General features: G+C 39.3%; 2 protein-coding genes and 1 long non-coding RNA gene across 4 annotated transcripts in view; 1 reads left to right on the top strand and 2 right to left on the bottom strand.

Annotated features, from left to right (window-relative positions):
* Positions 1-21,792, top strand: part of rtn4rl1a (reticulon 4 receptor-like 1a) — an 84,857-nt gene that overhangs the window by 19,222 nt on the left and 43,843 nt on the right. The window lies entirely within an intron of this gene.
* On the bottom strand, positions 453-2,333 carry LOC307019119 (claudin-4-like). Its single transcript, XM_079649759.1, has one exon. It carries the CDS (start codon positions 1,771-1,773, stop codon positions 1,147-1,149), a length of 627 nt encoding a protein of 208 aa, XP_079505885.1. The 5' UTR covers positions 1,774-2,333; the 3' UTR covers positions 453-1,146.
* On the bottom strand, positions 9,516-10,933 carry LOC307019120. Its single transcript, XR_013802583.1, has 2 exons — positions 9,836-10,933; positions 9,516-9,615 (listed from the first exon to the last, which is right to left on the bottom strand). It is a non-coding gene; the product is annotated as an uncharacterized lncRNA (long non-coding RNA).

Below are 21,792 nucleotides of genomic sequence, written 5' to 3'. Positions count from 1 at the left end.
TTGTTCCTACTGAGAGTGGGGCTTAAGGAGAGGATGAGTGGTCAAAGAAATCTAAAAGGTTTATCCCCACGAGACCATGAATGTTTGACTTTAGCCCACTTGCCAACAGTTTTTGGAGCTCTCCGACAAAATCTCTGGATCAGAGGCAAGTCCTAGTTTGAACCGGATCTGTGATCTGTTCAAAGACGCAAGCTGAGAGGCGCCTGAAAGGGTGTGCTATGTGCACTTGCAACACCGCCCAGAGTTGTTGTTGCACCTGAAGAAAACATGCTGGAACATGGAAAAAAGTATTTTGTGTGAACACGAATGTGCCAACAAAAAATAATAAAACAGCTTGACTGCCTGTGTGGAAGTACGTCATTGTGTGTATCTCCTTTTTTCATGACCAAACATGTTTTCATGATGTGAATGGTTAGTGTTGAATCTTCAAGAATAAGTACAGAAATCTGAAGATCTGTAAACCCTTTATTCTTTGACCATTTAATTCTGGGGAACACGTGGATGAGAATACTGTACAGAAACAAATACTGCTCCTCATATCATTTTTAATCCATTTTAGTAGTCCAAGTGAGAACTTATTTCTAATTGAGAACATTTGAATTTATATTTTTGGGTCAGAAAAGATTTTTTAAATAGTTACAAACATTTATTTTAATAAGCAAAAGATATACAGTATATGCCGTTAGACTTTAAGGCGAGTCATATTGTTATCTTACTGCACATAGGTTCATTTTTTGTTACTAAATTAGACTCATAATGACACTTCATATTGACATTGTTTTGACAGGTGCAACATTTTAAAACAATTTGCTACACAATTTCATAATAAACCAGCTGAAAATTGGGATTTTCTTTAAAAATAAAATGGTGAACTTCACCCAAAGTAACATTTCAAGCATTATTTATTAATCAATGGCACTTTTATTCTGCATATATGTTCAATTCCATGCATGCCTTTAGACACATTTCACATTTTTGTGTGCAACTTTTATCTTATTTGGAGACATCACTCCCCTCCATACCTAAATCTCAAGAGGCGACAACTGCTGATCCCTAAAAGGCTGATACAAACACACAAACACTGGTCTTCAAATCTCTCATCACTCATGTGCAACAAAAAATTATCCTACTTTCCACATCTATCTGTCAGGTACTTTTTTTCAAACAGTCTTTCCTGTCATACGGGGCGGAGTACCCCATTGGCTTGTACTTATTCTCTCTAGGTGGGCAGGTGCTGCAAAGCAATGCCCCGCCAATCAGGAGCAAGGCGGCCGCGCCCCAGCCGATGTAGAGCGAGGCCCCAATCTCCCTCTTCTGTGAGCTGCTCAGGTTGTAGAAATCACGGGTGACGACCCTGGCTGACCAGGAGACGGGGATGAGGACCAGAAGGCCACCCAGGACAAAGAAGATTCCAGCGATGATCATCACTTTGGCCTTGGCTCCCTCGTCTTCGACGTAGTTGGTGCAGTTGGCTCCGATGACGGAGATCAAGATCCCGAGAATCCCGAGTATGATGGCGATGATCATCATGGCCCGAGAGGCCTGCACCTCCTGAGCCAGGGCCAGCATGGAGTCGTACATCTTGCACTGCATCTGACCCGTGCTCTGGGTCACACAGCTCATCCACAGGCCCTCCGTGACGGTCTGAGTGGTGATGATGCTGGCACCGATGAAAGTCGTCACCCTCCACATTGGCAGAACGCATGTCACTATTGCTAAGATAAAACCAATGACTCCAACGGCAATGCCCACGATCTCCTGGCCCATCGACATGCTGGCTCTCCGTGTGATGACAGAACTAAACTGAAATACTGAGTCCACGGATTTTCCAACAAAGCTGTCAGTAAAGATCCTCCTTCTCTGTTCAGGTGTCCCTGCAAAGTGAAAGCACCTGCGAGAGGGTGTGGAGGCAGGGGGGAAAAGAGGGATGTGATATTGGGAGGGTGTGTCTAAGGTTGGGTTGGTCCCTGGTAAAATGGCAACCTCATCTCAAGGGAAGGAGAAGTTCTGTTTAAAATATTCACAAAAAAACAATTGCTATAGTTCCTTAAACATAAGTACAGAGTTAAATTATACATGCCATGGTTAACCGTGCTTGAGAACAAAGAGGTAGCTTCAGGCTACTTAGAGAGCTTGTTGTGAGTAAGCATAGAAACACAAACACACACACAATGGTGCAAAAACACACTCAGGCTATAGACTAACTGTCTCATTATTGAGCTTCGTTACTTCCTGGTTCTGGTCGTGTGGGTTTCTTAAACAGTGAGGATTCAGTGTTAGGAAAACAATCCCAGAAGCTCTGCATGGAAACCGGTATAACTGTAACCAGAGCTAATAGGAGCAGAGGGAAAACACAATAGGCCGATTCTCTGATACTTTGAGCATACAGACAGCGTGATCTTCACAGTATCGGTTAAACCTGTTAAGCCCCAAGCTTGTTTTTTCAGGTCCCAGAACAAATGACTATATCTTAATTTCTGAAAAGGGGTGAATAAATAATATTTTTACTCAATACACAATGATAAACCTGAGTTGGATGTAGAAAAGTCAGAATCATTATAGATTTTTTTATTTTAAAGTAAATTCAGATTGAACATAGTAAAAAAATATAAATTAGTTTCCGTCCAAAAGAAACCCATTACTTATAGTGAAAACCACCCTTGAATGATGGGATAGCAGACTACAAGCTTTAGGAATCCAAACTATAACATACAATAAGTACCCTGAATCAAGATTGATGTAAAACAAGTGACATTCAACCTTTTAGAGAGTTTTAGAAAAAAATAACCCACTTCTGGGGTCATTTGGGTGGATTTGCCATATCTCTGGAACCCATGGGTTGATTTTGATGATTGACACCTCTTTTGAACCGTTAGACCCAATAGAACCGAGGGGAGGTCCCTGAATCCACCTAAACATGACCATTGGTGAATGAGTGATGCGTAGCCAGAATGCCTAAAACCAGAAGCTCTTATACACTCTCATAGCAGCTATATATGAAAACTACTCTTATTGACATAAATGTTATGATGGATTATCAGTAATCATTTCAAAGAGACACAGAGACATTGGATTAACCTTCAACAGCGTTTATATGCGTTTTAATGCCATTAAACAAAACTTTTGATCAGAAAACACCAAAGGTAAGGCATATTTGCCGTTTTGGCCCTGTAAAGCTAAGTTGTGTGTTGTCTTTGCTTGCCTTCGCTGCCCTGAATCTGTGGAATCTCAGTTTTCATGATATCTTGTTTGTGCAGATCCGATGAAATATACAATATTTCTACCGTGAGTTATGTGCTAAGTGCGTTAGCACTCTTTCACTTAGTGCTAATTCAGAAGCTTGGTGTTAGAGTTGTGTTTTGTTCGGGTAAAAATTGTTCATATCGTCAGGTAGCTGAGTTTCTTCCCGTTAAGTGGGTATGACACATTCATAGTTTGTGAAATCTTAAGAAGCCCTCAGACGCTGTTTCTTGAAAGATGTTGCTCACAGGCTTAACAGGTTAAAGGCCAAGAAAGGGGAACTTGGCTTCAAAGATTTATTTAGTTCAGTTTTGATATTTTAGCCTGGAGGTAATTCAACCCCTAACCCCAACCCACAAGGGAAAAGTCCAAATATAAGAATGTATTTTCTGGGGAGCAAGAATGTAATCAGTACATGTCATGTCATTATGGTTTGTTTTTTATATATGGTCTCTTGTGTAGTTGAGAGTTTGACCTGTGAAGCTAAATAGCATTGTGTGAGATCGCAAAAGACACCCTTTGTCTGGGCAAATAAAGAGGAAATGTACGGGAAATAGATTTAGTCATGTACCAAGTTGACAATTTGACCTGAGGGAAACACAAGGCGAATCATAAGAATGGCAACATTGTATCTTTTATGCATGAACAAGCTTAGCAGATTTCAAACTATCTCTCCTCTAGGTTTGACATTTCTTTTGTAAAAGTGGACATGTTTGCCCCGTGGTGGTACTACAGGAAAGAGACTATTTAATAAACTAATATCAGGATAATTCTCCTAGGGGCTATCAGCAATACATTACAAGTCAAGTAACTGTTTAGATACCTCGTCATGAATTTCATTAAGTAGCAAAAATCTGTATTGTTATTATTATTATTATATTATCCACATAAGAATTCAAGTCAATAGGATTACTAGTTAGGAAAATATGTTATGGCTTGGTCATGGTGGGGCAGATGAATTTACACCTCCATCCTTTAACAGGATTAACAAATAACAAACAAGTGCTGACGATTCATCAGTAACACAGTATCAAAGTGTAATGCAGTCATATTACACGCATACCGTAAGGATCTTATTCAACTTCTGCTTTAACTGCTTGAAAGTTAATTAGATGCAATGTAAAACAAGCAATATGTTACTGTGAGGGTTTCCTTTGTGCCGATTTCTGTTTACAATGCAAGCTTTGTAGAAATATGCTGTTAGGTTGTGGTGTTACGACTTCCACACCTACAAACTTTCACACACACATACATCCCAGATGGGCAGGAAAAATAGATGCACACATAGAAGGTTTCAGCTTAATCTTGATTTGGTTTGCTACATATAGGAAATAAATCAGCAAACGTGGGATAATATATTTTTAGAAGAACAACGCTTTGTTATTTAAACCCCTGTTGGTTAACATTCCTCTTAATGTAGCCGTTTGTATTCATGTTAAAGTACACAGTACTATGGTATAGTAGTGATTGCATAGTGTTTGTCGTAACTTGGCTATTAGACCATTGTGCAGATCATAATACTTTTACTGTGAGCGCAGTGAGATCAAATTCAAGTCTAGTAATCTTTGTCACAGACACTAAGTAGACCGCAAGTTAAAAAGCAGAGCGAGAGAAGAGAGTAAAAAAAGAATTTGGAGCAGAATTGATGAGGTGTAAAAAGAAAATGGGGCTGCAGTGGCTTTGATGTTTTTCACACAGCATCCCTGACAGCTATGCTGCATTGGGACTAACACTTTTTCTCATAATTTAATCCATGAATGTGGAGAGTCTACCTAGTTAACATGGAGGAAGACAGAAAATAACCATACAGGAGCGAGCAGTGGTTTGTCTAAAGTGTGATTGAGTCTGAGTGGCTGCAGAGGTGACTCGCATACTGTATTCCATCTGTGTACTCATACCTAAATAGTTTTCAGAGTAATTTAGTCTAGCATTACCATATTTGTTTACATCATTTTATCAGACAGTTGGTGGCAGACATACGGTATAAAGCAGCTCGGCAACAGTATTCCTTTGGATTTAATACAACAACAAATATTCTGTTCTTTCTGTATGTCCTTATCACAGTTAACCTGCATTGTTCCTTTTAAAAGTATCATAAAGGCACACATATTCTCAAGAGCGCACACACACACACACACACACACACACACACACACACACACACACACACACACACACACACACACACACACACACACACACACACACACACACACACACACACACACACACACACACACACACACACACAAAGTAGACAGACGAATGAAAACTAAAAATGTCTCTTTCCACACACAAACACACACAGTTGTTCTATGGAGGTCAAAGAGGACAAACGGCTGATTACAAGGAGGAGGTTTCATAACACTTTCCACTGCCAGAGTACACAGAATTAGACACACAGTATGTGGGGCTTATGTTCTGTAATAAGGAGCGGGGTAAAAACCAAACAGAATCACTGTTTCTTTCTGTGTACAGAAAATCAGTGTTTTGATAAAGATGTTCACCTTTATATTGAACTGTAAAGGTCTAAGAGTTACAGGTTGACAGGCTTTTTACTATAATAAATTAGCAGAGGTATAACTTGAACTAGTGATAATATATCATGAACTAACAGAATATTCAATAACAAATAGGGTTGTAACGGTATCCGTATTCGTCCCGTACCGTCACGCTTCGGACGTCACGGTTCGGGGCATGCAGTCACACGACGAATACGCCCTTTTTTTTACGAGTGGGAAAAAAGTCTGTCATTCAGGGCAGTATCCACTACACTATATATAATCCAGGGGGCGGTATTGCACCTAAAAGCTGTTTGCCAGCCGCCCATAAACAACAAATGAAGAAGAAAACGCAACAAAACGAATAAAATACAAGAAGAAGAAGAAGAAGTTAGTATTGCGAGTTCAGATAACACCTATGGATAACACAAAGGAGCTAGAACCCACCTGCTTAATTTAAATCAGCTGTGTGGGAACATTTCGGGTTCCCTGTGGACTACAATAACGATAAAGTGCGAGTGGTGGATCGGACCAGAACGGTGTGCCCGTGTTGTGTCAAATGATGCACCCCCGTCGTGAAATACACGGGAACGCGCATTTAGACGTATAGAGAGGCGAAGTCCCGCCCATCTACTTCCGACCCATGGGACCCCGGAAGCGGAAAATTATACATTGACGTCAATGGAGAGAGAAAAGTCATCTTTCGATCCCGTTTGAATTGTGCCACGAATGACACATATGATGTTTGTCAAATTAAAAGAACATTTTGCAAGTCAAAAAAATAAAAATGTGTCGTAAAACTGTGAAGTTACAATTTTTTTTGTGTGAAACCGCTCAGTGAACTACAGGTCTCTGGTCTCGCACAATACGCGTCACCATCACAAAGATGGCTGTCACGTTAGTAAATTTCACCTGTTTCTTTCAGAATGAGGCGAAAAAGTATAAAAAGAGGTGAAAATCACTACAAGTCTGGGCATGTTGAGAGCTGTACATACACGAAAGGGAGCGGTTCTGTAAGAGCCAGCATGCGGGACCGGCTTTACAAGGTTTCAGTGAGTAATATGAGTGCAATGTCTAAGGTTAATGTCAGCTAGCTAACAAGGTACACTAACGTGTTTTGTTTTAGCAACTAGTTTTCTCCTTAAGAACTTTGTGGTGTCTGTGTATGCTGTGGATAACATTAGTGTTCACAAGAACAAGATACACTCCCGTGTTTTGTTTTAGTTGCTCTTCAGATTGAAGCGGCCAGTTCTATATCGACTATATGTGTGATCTCCTTTTTACATCTCGTTGTGTCATTTGAGTTTATTTGCTGTGTGTAGATTCAAGGATTTTGGTTATCTTGTCCAGGGATGCAAACTTGTCATCTTTCGGCGAAATTCTCCGTTTTGAATCCAAAATAGGTCGTTTTTATGTAGATCTGCAATAAAAATATTTTTGGGGTATGGGAGGGGGTCTGGGACCCGGATTAATGTGCGGCCGCGAGCTTTTTTTTATATATTATAATGAAGCGCGAGCTGTGTGCTCGAGTCTTCCTGCCTGTCGGCTCTGCTCATGATGTATAATAAGCCTCTGCTGCTCGGCGATGATGGTCTAGCTTCAGCAGCTACATTACCTACGGTGCGTTCGTTAATATTAACTGTGCGTCCGGAGTCACTGTGGCACAGACTGGACCGCTGGTGAACAGCTGTTAGAACGGGCCGTTCAGGTGTTCAGAGTAGAGCTCCCTGTCGGAGCGGCAGAGCGTGATATGCACTGAAAAGTTTTTTTTCCCCGTCGCAATATTATCGTTGAGCTAGCTAACTAGCATACATTGTCACTATCTGCTAACGTTAGCTTTAGCCTTCGTTTTCTAATCGTTTTTTTCATAGGCTATAAACAGAGGTGGTATAAGTATATATCTTGAAATTGATTAAAAGTAGAAGTACTCAGTTCTTGTACTTGAGTAAAAGTAGAAGTACCAGAGTGTAGGAATACTCTGTTACAGTAAAAGTCCTGCATTCCAAATGTTCCTCAAGTAAAAGTAGAAAATTATTATTATCAAAATATAGTGAAAGTAGCGACAGTAAAAGTAGTCATTTTGCAGATTGGTCCATTTCAGAATAATATGATATGTTTTATAATGATTGATCATGAAAGTGTTCTCAAAGCTGTTAAAGGTGCAGCTAGTTTGAATGACTTTGTATACTGCAGGGTAGCTTGTGGATTTAATCCAGGTGGAACTAAAGTCTGATTTAACACTTGATTATATTTCACTTAATTAATCCAGATCTGTGAAGTAACTAAAGGTATTACATACATGTAGTGGAGTAAAAGTACACCATTTACCTCTGAACTGTAGTGGAGTAGAAGTACAAAGTAGCAAAACATTGAAATACTTAAGTAAAGTACAAGTATCTCAAAATTGTGCCCAAGTATAGTACTTGTTGAGTTTATGAACTTGGTTACTTTACACCAGTGGCTATAAAGATAGAAAGACTAAGCCTTGCACAGAGGCATGAAAATACATTTTCAAAATGCTCAACAGTGCTGCCAAAATTATAAACTGACTGCTACACAATTAAAATAAATGCTTTTTATATATTTCTATTAGATGTGACTCTATGGCGTTTCTGTTAATATTAACACTGCTGCTTTAGTTGTTCTGACTGCTAAAATCCTGTTATTCCTAATTTTAAAGCCGATATTCTGTGGGGTCAGGGGGCTCGGATCCTTGTCACCTTTTTCATACCTGATGAGTTTGCATCCCTGTTGTCAATTTGTTTGGTTATCTAGGCACAGCTGTGTGTGACTCCCTCTGGTACACTGGTATGTGTTTTCCTAATGTAGAGAGCATTGATTAATTAATAAACTACACACTGACTCTAGATCCTGACCAAATCTTTATTTTTTGATCAAATGTTTTTCAAAAAAATGTATTGTATATTATATAACAGCTGCACATCACAGACCAGAGTCTCTGCTACTGTGGACCACGAAGGAGGGGATTATCATCCCCATCCCCAAAGACCCTGCATGGCGTGGAAATCTCCTCCTCCTGGAACAATTCTACACCCAGCATATGCTCCCTGTGTTGGCCAGTAGAGAGGAGGACATTTAAATAAACATACTCTTAACACCCTCGGACTCTGCGTTGTGTTTCGTATGTGTGATGGGGTGTTATGCAGAGGGGAGGAAAACAGGACACAGCAGATTGGGATTGTGGTGGAGATGCTGAGCAGTTATTTAATTGTTGCGTGTAATTATTATTATACTGCGTGCTTCTTAGTTATTCCATCTTTTGCTGTAACATGGATCTGTATGTAACTATATTTACTTGTTATCTACCACACTTCCTTCTACATCATACACCATCATTATACATGATAGTGTATATAGGATATATATTTATTTGTATACATATCTGTAAATTGTATAATTTCATTTTTCGTATTTGGGATTTCTCTTTTGTCCACTCAAATACACTTGGCCCTTTCTCTTTTCCATGTGGAAAATGGCAGCTGCATATTCTGCTTTTCTCATCTGCTCCCTGTCTGCTCATCTACGATGAGAAAATTATATAATTAATTACTAATAATCATTTAAACCTGTTATTACCAATATTTCACAAATTCTTCATGTAAACTTAAGAGTACAGCTGTATGTTGAGTATGTCAACTTTGCTTGGTTCATCTTACTGGGGGGCAGCTACATGGATGTCAGTGCAGTCCACAATAATTTTGCAGCTGAAGGCAGAATGAATTTATTATTGACTCAGAATGAAGCACAACTTCATGTCATACAATACATTGACTTTATTTGTAATTGTGTAAAAAAATATGAATATTGATTAGCAAGCAGGACCTGCAGGAACAGAGAATGGTGATGGATGGAGCTGGGAAGAGAGAAGAATAAAGAAAACAGATCAACTTTATTATCGGATATTAAAAATTCAATTTCAAAACAAGTTGCCGCTCCTACAGTTTTCTAGTATGTAAAGATGATTTCACATGACCAATGCAAAATATCACACTCAATACATGTGTGTCTCTGGGGGGTGCATTGTGCCTTTGATGTATATAAATAATATACCATAACCAAATACTATTACGTACAGTGGAAATCAGGTTGCCAGAGCAGGTCAGTCCAGTGTGCTTGTTCCTCAGGGTCTCAGCAGTTACAGGTGAGGTAAAGAAAATAAAAGAGAAAAAGGTCAGTAACAACACTTTAAAGTAACAACACTGAATAATTATCTCTTTTAATAATTTTCTCTCAGTAATCACTCAACTACTGTCTTTCCAACAAACAGATTGACTCACTCTCACTATCATCACAATGAAACACGTCCAGAAGAATGTCATGCAAAGCTGCCTGCCTTCCTTCCTTCCTTCGACTCTCCCTGAACTGCCTGATCTTTTAATGGTCAATGTTAACCATTTGTGCAGATAGCATTAAGTAGAAAAGATCGCTGATACTAATGTGGGGTTAGCCTACCTCCCGCCCCCTTAGCACCTGGTGGAGGGGGCGATAGGCTACTCTTCAAATGTTTCACAAAATACTTACCATCATGAATACTCTTACTGTTTAACATTTCGGTTTACTTCGTGTTAAGGCTAATACAAATGACAAGGCTAAGTAATGTAATATAATGCTAACTAACATGCTCGCTACTAGCTAGGTAGCTAACTTGACTATGTTCCATGCAAAACATGTATATTACCTGATATGTTTGGTCCAACGACTCCTGGTCCTTTCATCAGACGGGAAGCGATAGAACGAGCAAGTGGTATGATCTCTTTTGTGATTACAACCTCGTACAAAGCACACAGGCATCTTGTAAAAGTGAATTTATTGGAGCAATCTCTTATATTTATTGGAGGGAATAAATCAGTCTTCTTCTTCCTCTTTGCTTTGCGAGTCACAACCAGTCTTGGAGCATTATCGCCTATGACATCACTTACGCGACCCAGAATGCATTTGGGATTTGTAGTCTTTCTAGTTGCGTATTATTCATAGTCTTATATTTCAGCAGTTTTACGACAAACTGTGACTTTTTTTGCATGGAAATGATTGTTTAAGATTGACAAACATCATATGTGTCATTCGTGGCACAATTCAAACGGGATCAAAAGATAACTTTTCTCTCTCCATTGACTTCTATGTATAATTTTCCGCTTCCGGGGTCCCATGGAGGCTCCCGGAAGGGGAGGGACTTCGCCTCTCTATAGTCCGCTAATCTATGTTGTTTTTTTGATGGTTGGGTTGTCCAATCCTGGATTTTGCACTCATTCGTCACTTATTTTTCAGTACATTTTTTATTTAATATATGTTTTTATTTAATTGTGACATCCTGTCTGTATACTTGTGCTTTACAATGTATTGTTTATTTTTACATCAAGTGCTTGAGGATGGGATTAATAGAAGCATCGTTTTTGGGGGGGTGCTTTTTACGGCAGGCTAGGCCGGGGGTGCATTTCACGACGGGGGTGCATAATTTGACACAACACCGGCGTTGTTCGTCAGCGGTGCGGTATGCTAATGGTAACACAAGCCAAACATGCTTAAATCATATCAGAAGGCATCACCCAGATTTGGCAATCACCGGAGCCCGGCAAAAGACAACAGCAGTTCAACAGCTTATCCCCGTAGCCAATAGACATGAAAGCTGACAGATCAAAGTAAATAACAGAAGCTTTTGGCATAATGTTTTTCAACGGCTATGCTGCGCCCTTATGCAATAGTAGACTTAGAGAACAGATGCTGTGGGTCATTGTGCAATCATTACCTGGGAGGAGTCATATTTCAAGGAAAATTATACTGAATTCATGCTAAAACAAAAAACAAGTCAAATGAGTCCACACCCCATGGCAGGGTGACAGTTTCATTGGAAGAACATTGAGACATAATTATGGTGCAAGAAATAAAGAAGGCACAACACAGACACACAGCTGGAAAGTCCTTTGTGGACCGAGTGCCAAGGCTACTCCCTATCAGGAGCCCTGCGGAGGCCTCAGATGCAGGTTCACCTAGCAACAGCTAGGGCTTGTTATGTATGTACTGTGAGTTTGTGTGTGTGAGAACATTTTCGGATAAATGGGATACAAATGTGTGTGATCACAGAGCAACAACACAAGGATCATAAGGATTTTGTGAGTGTGTTTGTGAGGGTGTTTGTGTGTGTGAGCCTCAGGAATCGTTAGTGTACATGTCAGAGCTGAAGGACTAGAAGAGTCATAAAGTATACCAAGCAGACCAGACACTGATGCAGGCTTGCAGAGAGAGAGAGAGAGCTGAGGCGAGTGTGTGTGTGTGTGTGTGTGTGTGTGTGTGTGTGTGTGTGTGTGTGTGTGTGTGTGTGTGTGTGTGTGTGTGTGTGTGTGTGTGTGTGTGTGTGTGTGTGTGTGTGTGTGTGTGTGTGTGTGTGTGTGTGTGTGTGTGTGTGTGTGTGTGTGTGTGTGTGTGTGTGTGTGTGTGTGTGTGTGTGTGTGTGTGTGTGTGTGTGTGTGTGTGTGTGTGTGTGTGTGTGTGTGTGTTGAGGCTGATTATCCGATTCGCCCTTTGTATTTTCCTGCCCTTAGAGGAGAGACAGTTGGAAAAACCAATTGCTGGCAGCAGCATCCTTGTTTGCTGCACTGAAGTGCATCAGCCACAATAACTCATGTTAACACTGGCGTGTCTGATCTTATAGTGTACAGTACAAGTCAAAAGTTTGGACACACCTTCTCCTTCGAAGGTTATTATTTATTTAGATTATTTTTTGCATTGTAGATTCATACCGAATACATCAAAACTATGAAAAAACATAATATGGAATGATGTGGTAAACATAAAGGTGTTAAACAAACCAGTATATGATTTATATTTTATATTTTTCAGAGTAGCCTGCAACCTTGGGCTGCTGTGCTCTCACTGTTTCTGCCTGTTGGCGTCAGCTGATAGAGGTGTTATGGTGCTTTATCTTATGCACAATGTTGATTATTCTTTCAGAACTAGCAAAATCATGGGTAAAGGTTCTACTTGAGCCCAATTTGAATACCATAAAGAAAGTATTAAAGCCAGCTCAAGCTAAATGTCAAGTTGTACATATTTCAAAATGCGAAGTGTAATAACTGCGGTTGCCTCCCTGTCACTGAGAATGACAAAGATCCTCAGTGAAGCACAAGCCCATGTTTCTCACTAAATTGTAAGTACAAGTTATTTAAAAGATCAGTTCAATGTAACTAATGTCGTTTTAGTGTTATTGCATGATGTTAAAATTGGTTTGCCATGAATGTAGTGATGAATTGTAAACATTTGAAATGTAGCTTTAAGGGTTTCTCAGTTACAAGGTTGTTGAATCAGACACTGATGGTGCAGCGCTGTACTGTACCTCTTTATGTAGGCTTTTTGTCCCTAACAAATCGTTTTTGCGCTGATCAGAGCGTACTTGGCTGACATTTTTTTTCAAAGGGGGTACATTATTGAAAAAAGTTTGAGAACCACTGTAGTAGAGGACCCCGGCTTTTATTGATTGTGATTGAAAGTGATTGAAACACTATCTTATTAATTATTTTGTAATATTTTCAAGACATTATTTTTAGTTGTATTGAACCTTTTGTTTGACATCAGCCATTATAGATAATATGGCCATCTGAGTGTGTGTGGTACTGTTTGCGGTTTGTTTTGAACTGCGTAATAAAGTTAATTATTCAAAATGTTAGAGTTCCTTGCTTTTTAAACTGAAACTTGCACTACTGTTCAAAATAAAAACAAACCTGGAATTATGCATTTGGGACTTTTTTTTGCTTTTTCTTGTTGTACCGAACCCGTGCCAAACCGTGACCCCCAAACCGAGGTACATACCGAACCATGAATTCTGTGAACCATTACACCCCTAATAACAAATGAATAGGCATGACTGTCTATTTCCAATCAATACAAAATACCCATTTGTCACTCTATTCAAGGCAGTTTGCCAATATGGGTTTTCCTTGGTATTAGCATCAATGCGACTTCAAAGGCACACTATGGAGACCTCTATTACCTTGTGTACACACACGCACAGACACACACCCAATTGACATAATCCCTGTTCCTGCCAATAGTTCCACATTATTTAATAATCGACAAATTCCCCAAAAATGTTATTAGCAAAGTTTTAATGAGAAAGGAAATGCATTTGTTAGACCTCCAGGATATGCACAGTGTATTTTGGTGTGTGAACACTGTGTATTTATGTGTGACGGAGGGTGTTTTCTTGTACACAGATGCTTAACTCAGCTCAACTTGTAGCCGCTGACTGAATCCTCCTTATGTAACTCTGTTTCATATTTCATACTCTTCTCTTCGAGCCCCTCCGCCCGGCGTTAGAGGCTTGGTAGATACAAGGCACAGAATTGTGACAGACATTTGGATACAAATGGAGGCAAGGGAGGAGGAAGAGGGTGGAAGCGACCGAGGCAGACAGCAGACATGGGAGTGGGCTGAAATTACTTTATGAAATACTCAGACGTGCACAGACTATGGTCAAACTGCAGTCAGAGAAACTTTTCATTCTCTCCCATGCATATCCGTGATGCCAAATTTAGATGTTACCACTCAGAGAAAATTATTTTAAAGGCATTTCAGCAAACTTTTCCATGACTGACTGCTTACCTAATTCAACCTGACGGCTGTTTGCCAGGTATTTAGGCGTTTTAAGTTGAACTTGTCTATGTGACGTTATGCCTGTTATCATATAAAGACACAAGCAGGAAGAGGCGTAACATTCAAACCCTCTGAGAATATTGTTCAGCTGTCATACTCATCACAGTCTGATCCCATTTGCGGGGATCAACGCCTCGGGAACATAATCTCACAATAATCTCTCTCTGTTTATAAACACAAGTATCCCAGTGTTTCAATCGCATTTATTTTGTGTAAAAAGACAGAATGGACTTGCATTTTATTTAAATGGAGCGACCCTGTCCAAATCAAAAGCAGCCCTTCTCTAAAACAGTAATATTGGCTATTTAATGCCTTTGTGTGAGATGTTCTCTCATCATTTCTTAGTCTTTATCGCCTGGGGGTTCACATTAAATCGTTTCCCCATAGCCTCACACAACAGCCAAAACACACACACACACACACACACACACACACACACACACACACACACACACACACACACACACACACACACACACACACACACACACACACACACACACACACACACACACACACACACACACACACACACACACACACACACACTTTCTCTCCAATTGTGTCCCAGATGAAAACGTGCCAATTATCATTGCAGTCTTACAAGAGATTTCATATCTCTGGATGCACATTTCAAACTTGTTTGAAATACATGTCTTTCCATCAAGAAAATAATTTGCTTTTACCTCCCTCTATTTTTGTCACATGCATGCACCCGCGACACAATCAGAAACACTCAAGCACACAAACACATCAACACTGACAAACTATGAGAGGAAGCAGCAAAAGAAATCTGTCCAAACTGGAAGTGATGAGACAGCTGTGGAGCGGCACGTTCATTTGTGAGTCGCCTGCAGAGACTCAGGGAGATGTGTGAAGTCTGCATGTAGTTAGAATATGCATGTACACAGGTGAGTTGTGTGGGTTGAAAGGACTCATAGATTAAAATGTATTACAATAGGCTGAGAAGGTCTGCAGCAATCCTTTTCGGGTTGGAAAACAAGGCAATTAAAAGAGAGAAAGATGACATTGTGCAGTCAGTTACAATCACAGTCAATTTTAGTGTCAGGAATTTCAATTTGAAATGACTGACGATTACAGTTTTCTCTCCACTGAGGAGCAACTAAATTGAAAGTACAAAACATCAGGGACATTTTCCTGATTTCCAGCTGCAGTCACATTTTAATTATCATAAGCGTTTTAGTGTTTCTCATCAGCCTCTGTTTGTCAGCCTGTTTACATGTTCTGTTTCACTTTGTGATTGATATTTAATAAAGGGGACTCCATAAGAGATAATGACTTTTTGCCTGGATTCACCTCATCAGTGTACTTGATGGAAACAGCTACCTTCCCTAATGTGTTGCACAGCTCCTGTGACTTCAGGAATATATATAAGATCCCGACAGCAGTGGCAGCTCTTTCCAGTCCAGTACATCAGCAAACCACACTCTGGAAATCCTTTTCTATTACAGCTGACAAATATAACTCATGTCGGAATTTCCAACACAGCAAAACAGACACAGTTCCTGGAGCCAAACGCCCCTCTCCTTCATCTTCTCCACCCCTGTCAGCTTTCACATCTGTAAAAAACCTCTCCTGTTCTCAAATCTGTGAGATCTCAGCCACTGACTGCGCCAGACTGGTTGCAGAGGACGTGAGAGGATGCCCAATACGGTCGTGATCTCTACCTGAGTCACACACAGCCCCCAGCACTGCTCAGAAGAAAACTGCAAAAGGAAATTGCGAGAAATTTCAAAGTCAGCCTTGATTTGAGCGGCCCTCCACCCCAAACTTTTAGTGTCATGCATGGCCTCAAGCAATCTGCATCTCAAGTAAACACAGACCCATTTCCCAAAAGTTTTTAAACATGTTAGCTATGAAACTCTCCTTAACTACAGCTTCATCTACACACTTGAATTCAGCTAATCCAATTTCAAAGTTAAACATAGCACCCAATCTAATCCCATTTGACACAAGCTTTCAGTTCAACATGTTCACAGATGTGGAATTGGTCAACTTAAAAGCAAATTGGTAGATGTATGTGGTAAACAATTTGTTTAGGCAAAAAAAAACTATGAATGTATGAGCCTTTCTCTGCTAAGGAAGATAAATGTCAGGCACAAACAGTGCAGGCTGGTTGGTTGAAGTGTGGGAGGTGTTACAGTAAGTTTCAGGATAAAGTTTTTAACAGTTAAGACAGGTCTGCTGAAAAACAATAAAATATTAAGAGCTCATAAATATCTTAACTCTGCACTTGTTCTTTAAAGCCCTAACTGAGGTGACAGGGAGTTTTACTTTGCTTTAATTAACTCAACTAGATGATATCAAATGTATCAGATAATACATTTGCAGTTTAAATGACTCATGGTTTTAGTTAGAAAAATAATAAAAAGCATATTGCAAACATTTTGAAGAAAACCCTTTGATGTTGTGATAAAAATGATGAAAGATCTTTCAGCACTCGAGGGTTAGACACAAGGGCAAACCCATCTGAAGGTTTCAGACAATTTCATAATGACCTTTACATCACACAAAAAGAGTTCCATCTGCTGGAAATATTGAAAGCTATGAAGCACAAAGCCTGAAGTGGACAATGCAAAGTGGGCAATTGTAGATCAGGGAAGATCCCATTTAACATAGTCAGGGTACACAAAATAATCTTAATATGTTTGCAACACAATTGTTAGAAGCAGCTGCTGCACAGTAGTTTAAATGTAAGCATTTTATTCTCAGACCAAGCAGTGCATGAGGCACAGATTCTCCGGGCCATCAACACATTTTGATCAAATTTCGTATTCAAGTCAGGCTTAGACTACTCTAACATTCATGAGCAAATGTTTCCAGACGCTGAACTTGCAAAGTTATATTCATGTTGTGCAACAAAAACAGCTTCCCTTTCATGTTTTGATCTGTCACTTCAGAGGATAGGCACTCAGCGATATGAGGTTGTCAAAAAGTGATGTCATATCTTTTGAAGAAGGTTAAAACAAAGTGACACTGTCTGAAAAGATGGTTTTACATTGCCTGGAGTGTTAAAGAATGAAATGTCGTGGTAATGTCCTTCTTTAAATATTCCAATATACACATAAATATACGCAGATACTCCAGTTGCTCTACTTCTGTTGTATCTACAGTATAACTGCTCAAAAATGGTTGTCGTGTTAAACAACAATTGTTTTTATCGTGTTTAAACACAAGCATGGCCAAATCAACAAGGACTCAAATCTTCAAAAACTTCAAGACATATGTTACAAATGCTGTTTCTTTGTAATTAAAAAGCAGGCTGTGAATGCCACTGCAGTGGGGTTGCATTAGGTCTAAATATGTAGGTCAGTTCAGATGGATGAGAGCAACTCTCTTAGAGCTTTACAGAAACCAGAGACAGTGAGAGTCCTGAGAGCCACCCTCAACTTTTCACTAATACACCACTAGATGTTTTTGCACAGCACTATTTCCTTTCAAAATTCCTTCAAAGTTTTTGATGATTGAAACATTTAACAGTTGAGGAGCATGCAGGAAGAGATTCACAGCAAAAGAAAAATACTACTTGCAAAGCAGAAGATGTCAAAGGGCCTTCAAACATTCCATTAGCATCCTACAGCACTTTGGAAAAGGCCACTGCTGCTTATGCATGAGTGGCATGACAGCAGCCCCCCATGTGCACATCCCTTTGAGTCAAAGCCAAAGTTACTTCCTTTGTTGGAGTGCAGCCTCCACATTTCTGAAATTTGAAAAAGTTGCCCCTGTGGTAGCCTTTCTGGTTAAAGAGACCTGAACACTTAGAGAAAGTATCCTATTATCTCTGGTACGAGAACAAAATGGCGAAGTTGGACCACCTTGATAAACCAGTGTAATGAAGCCATAAAAGACTTTGCATAAAAGTGATCATCATGAAATCAGAAGGAAATCCAGCAGAGCTTTGTGTAGATGAAGACAGAGTGCTTCCCCCCGACTGCCACCATCAATGAGAAGTGGATTGAGAGAGCGGCTGTGATGTGGACCGCTGTCAGATGCCTGAGCTCCCTTGATCCTGTTCATGATGCAAAATGCCAAACAGTTGGAGAACGTCCTATAGATTCTTCTTAAAGTGTTGATCTGCTTCCCAGCATAGCTCAATAAAGACCCTTTGTGACACAGATGATTACAAAGTACAAAGCCCCATTTCATTTTGTTCACGTTTCCTGCTGATTTGGATGATTGAATAGTGGGAAGGTGCAGTCTGTACATCCCGATGGGCTTTTGAAACCATGCATGATGCATTCAATCCAAAGTAGAGGTTACCAGCAGCCACCTACATGCACAACATTTGTCACACAATCATGTCTCGTTATACAATTTTAGGGGGAAGAAGCTCATCTGATGCATCCGCGCTCTCGCTTTCTGTTCTCTAATAGAGGGTGATTCATCAATAATTGGTTCAGTCTGAATCAGTCTTGTTAGTGAATTTGTTGCGGTAATGATATCTGTGTGAGAGTTATATATTTACTCCGCAGAGAGACCGCTGTGCTCCATCTGTGCTTCCTTTAATCTAAACCCCGTCCATCGACCAACGGTACAGGTGTGTATGCTTTCTCAACATTTGAGCACAATGTTGCACGCACCAAACTAAAGCAGGATTCATTATGCATGTTCTACTTATGAAAGCAGAACCGTAATTACTCATCGACGTGGCAGCAGAACATTGCCTATGAATCATGTGTTTTGTAACTAGCTCTTTGTTAAGCAAATCAGAACATCCTTTTTTTAAACCAATGTTCGGCAACATGTTCTTTTTGAACACGGCTCTAGTGAACATATATATTCAGCTCGGTGATGTACACAGAATAACTGCAGCCCTTTTCTGTTGTTCCTGCTGATGTTACTTGTTTTCAAGGTTTATCCTTCTTTTAAAGCACCTACATACTGTGCCAGTATTCATTTTCAAATGGTACACCGTGTAATTTATCGATTCATCTATTTCTAAAGTCCTCCTCCACTCAAAAGAATGTGTTCATTTCATATTGTTACATAACCTGTATGTTTGAGCTTTGTTTTTCAAAATGATGTACTGTACAGTACGTGCAGTGTTTGACACAGTAAAGGGATATATATAATCATCTGATGAAAAGGGAAACTTTACTCTTTTCTCCTTAATTAAATCTTTTAACATATATATATATGTATATATACATATATATATATATAAAAGTCTAATTTTGTGACATCAGATACATTGTATTTGTATATTTGTGGAAACATAAAGGTTTTAGTGCGAGTAAACATCTGACTTTGCAGTGTAGTAGGAGATATCAGTAGGAGTTTATCAATCCAACATCAATAGTATTTGATATATTGAACAATTTTCTATATTAAACATTTTTGGATAATGGATGGGTTGCCATTTTACAAAGTAAATGTTGATAAAACATTTCAGAAACAAATGATCTGCAATGAAGAAACTAATGACCTGCTAAGTACGTGTGCAGTGAGGTGTAGCAGCAACACATTGACCTATAGAGTCCTTTAATCTAATCAAATGATGCTTCAAAATGAGCTCGGATTGACTCCACCTCTCTGCCAATGGACTACAAATTCATTTTTATCCAACAGTTATTGCTTTTGGCACAATGTATCTTTCCATTACTTCATCTCTTACTCCACTCTTAAAAGGAAACATGTCCTCCAGCTATAGAGCAAATCTTTGAAACAACTGCCCTCCATCTGCATTCTTGATATGTGAGTTGATGTATGAGTTATCTTTGCGAATATTTTCCATTTCAAATGCTCCTCATTGTTAAAGCTGTCACACATGAAGTCCTCAGGGCGTCCTGGTGGCTCAGTTTGCTCAGCAGTTAACATATACCAGCGGGGTCCCGGTTTTATGTCTGTGCTATTTGTCTCATGTCATCACTCAGCCCGTTTTTTATTTGTCTCACTCTACTGTACACTGTCAAAAAAGAAAAGAATAAAGGCTATACGTTAGCTGCCTCTTGTGCTAAAACATTCAAAGTTAACATATTGGACTTGCTGAACTGTCTTTTCAAACAAGGCCTTCAAAAAGATACTGCAGTCTTTTCTGTTCCCTCTCTATTACTGTCATGCTCTACAAGAACCCTGCATTTAGCACTGTCAATGCCGCTGTAAGCAGTGACCTTTTAAAGCCCATTTCCAATCTGTGGATCTGTATCTTCAGTGGTTAGTGTGCATGCCTCGTGGAGCAGAAACTCTATTCCCCCAATAAAGCAGAGAAACGGCATGACAGCCAATCTCAAGATTGTGTTTACTGTGCACTTTATAGTCTGTGGTCACAAACATTTGGGGTGATTTATGTTTATACTTTGTTGTGCTCTAGATTTATCAAAAAGTACGTGGTCAAAACTTTAGGCTGAACTTAAATGAAATAAAAAAATTATTTATGACAGCAGTAAACATATAACAATGTTGACAACCAGTTTATAGGTTAAATCATTTATTTTCTGGTTTCAGCCCCTCAAATGGGAGAGCTCATTTATCATTGTAAATGTATCTATATCTTTAAGTTTGGTCTGCAGGAATAATGTTTTTTTAGCGCAGCGCTAACGATGACTACTGTATATTGTTCCAACACAGTCTCACGGCATTTTGTGTTATAGTCACAAAATTAATCTATTGATTCGTGTTCACCAACACGATTTCGCAATTTTTTTCGTTTCACACAGAACGATTTTAAAAGCAATGTAAATAATAACAAATTAGAAGGAAAAACAGATAAAAAAAAACAAACAGATTTCAGTATTCTGACACAGAACGATTTTAGAAGCAATGTATTTCTATTGGTATGTTTCGTGCCTGCACCAAATAATAACAAATTAGAAGGAAACAAATATGACAAAAAATACAGATTTCAGTATTTTGAGGCTCTGAGCCCCATTTCTTTTCCTCACGGACGACAAAAAATCTCCGACATTATACAATTTAAAATAAAAGGGATATGGTTAGGCTTAGGGTAAGATATTGAGTAAAAAAATGTTTTTATGAACCACACAGCTTCTGGTATTCCAAGACCCGACCGGACAAAAAGACGTGGTGCAGGCACGAAACATACTACCAATAGAAATACATTGCTTTTAAAATCGTTCTGTGTGACACGAAAGAAATGCGAAAATCGTGTTGGTGAACACGAATCAATAGATTAAATTAATTATAACACGAAATGCCGTGAGACTGGGTTGATTGTTCAGTTGGTCCACCATTTTGTCCAAACTGAAATATCTCAATAATTTTTAAATGTATCGTCATAATGTTTGGTACAGACAGATCCCCAGAGAATGAAGATCCACTAACTCCCTCCATCAATTGGTTGACATTTGTGGGCCAGAGTAAAATGTCACAATAACTTTCAGATTAATTGCCAATAAATCACTTTTAT

This window comes from Notothenia rossii (genome assembly GCF_949606895.1).
Source record: "Notothenia rossii genome assembly, chromosome: 9".
NCBI lineage: Eukaryota > Metazoa > Chordata > Actinopteri > Perciformes > Nototheniidae > Notothenia > Notothenia rossii.
Note: the sequence above shows the minus strand (reverse complement) of the source record. Positions and strands in the feature narration are given on the sequence as shown.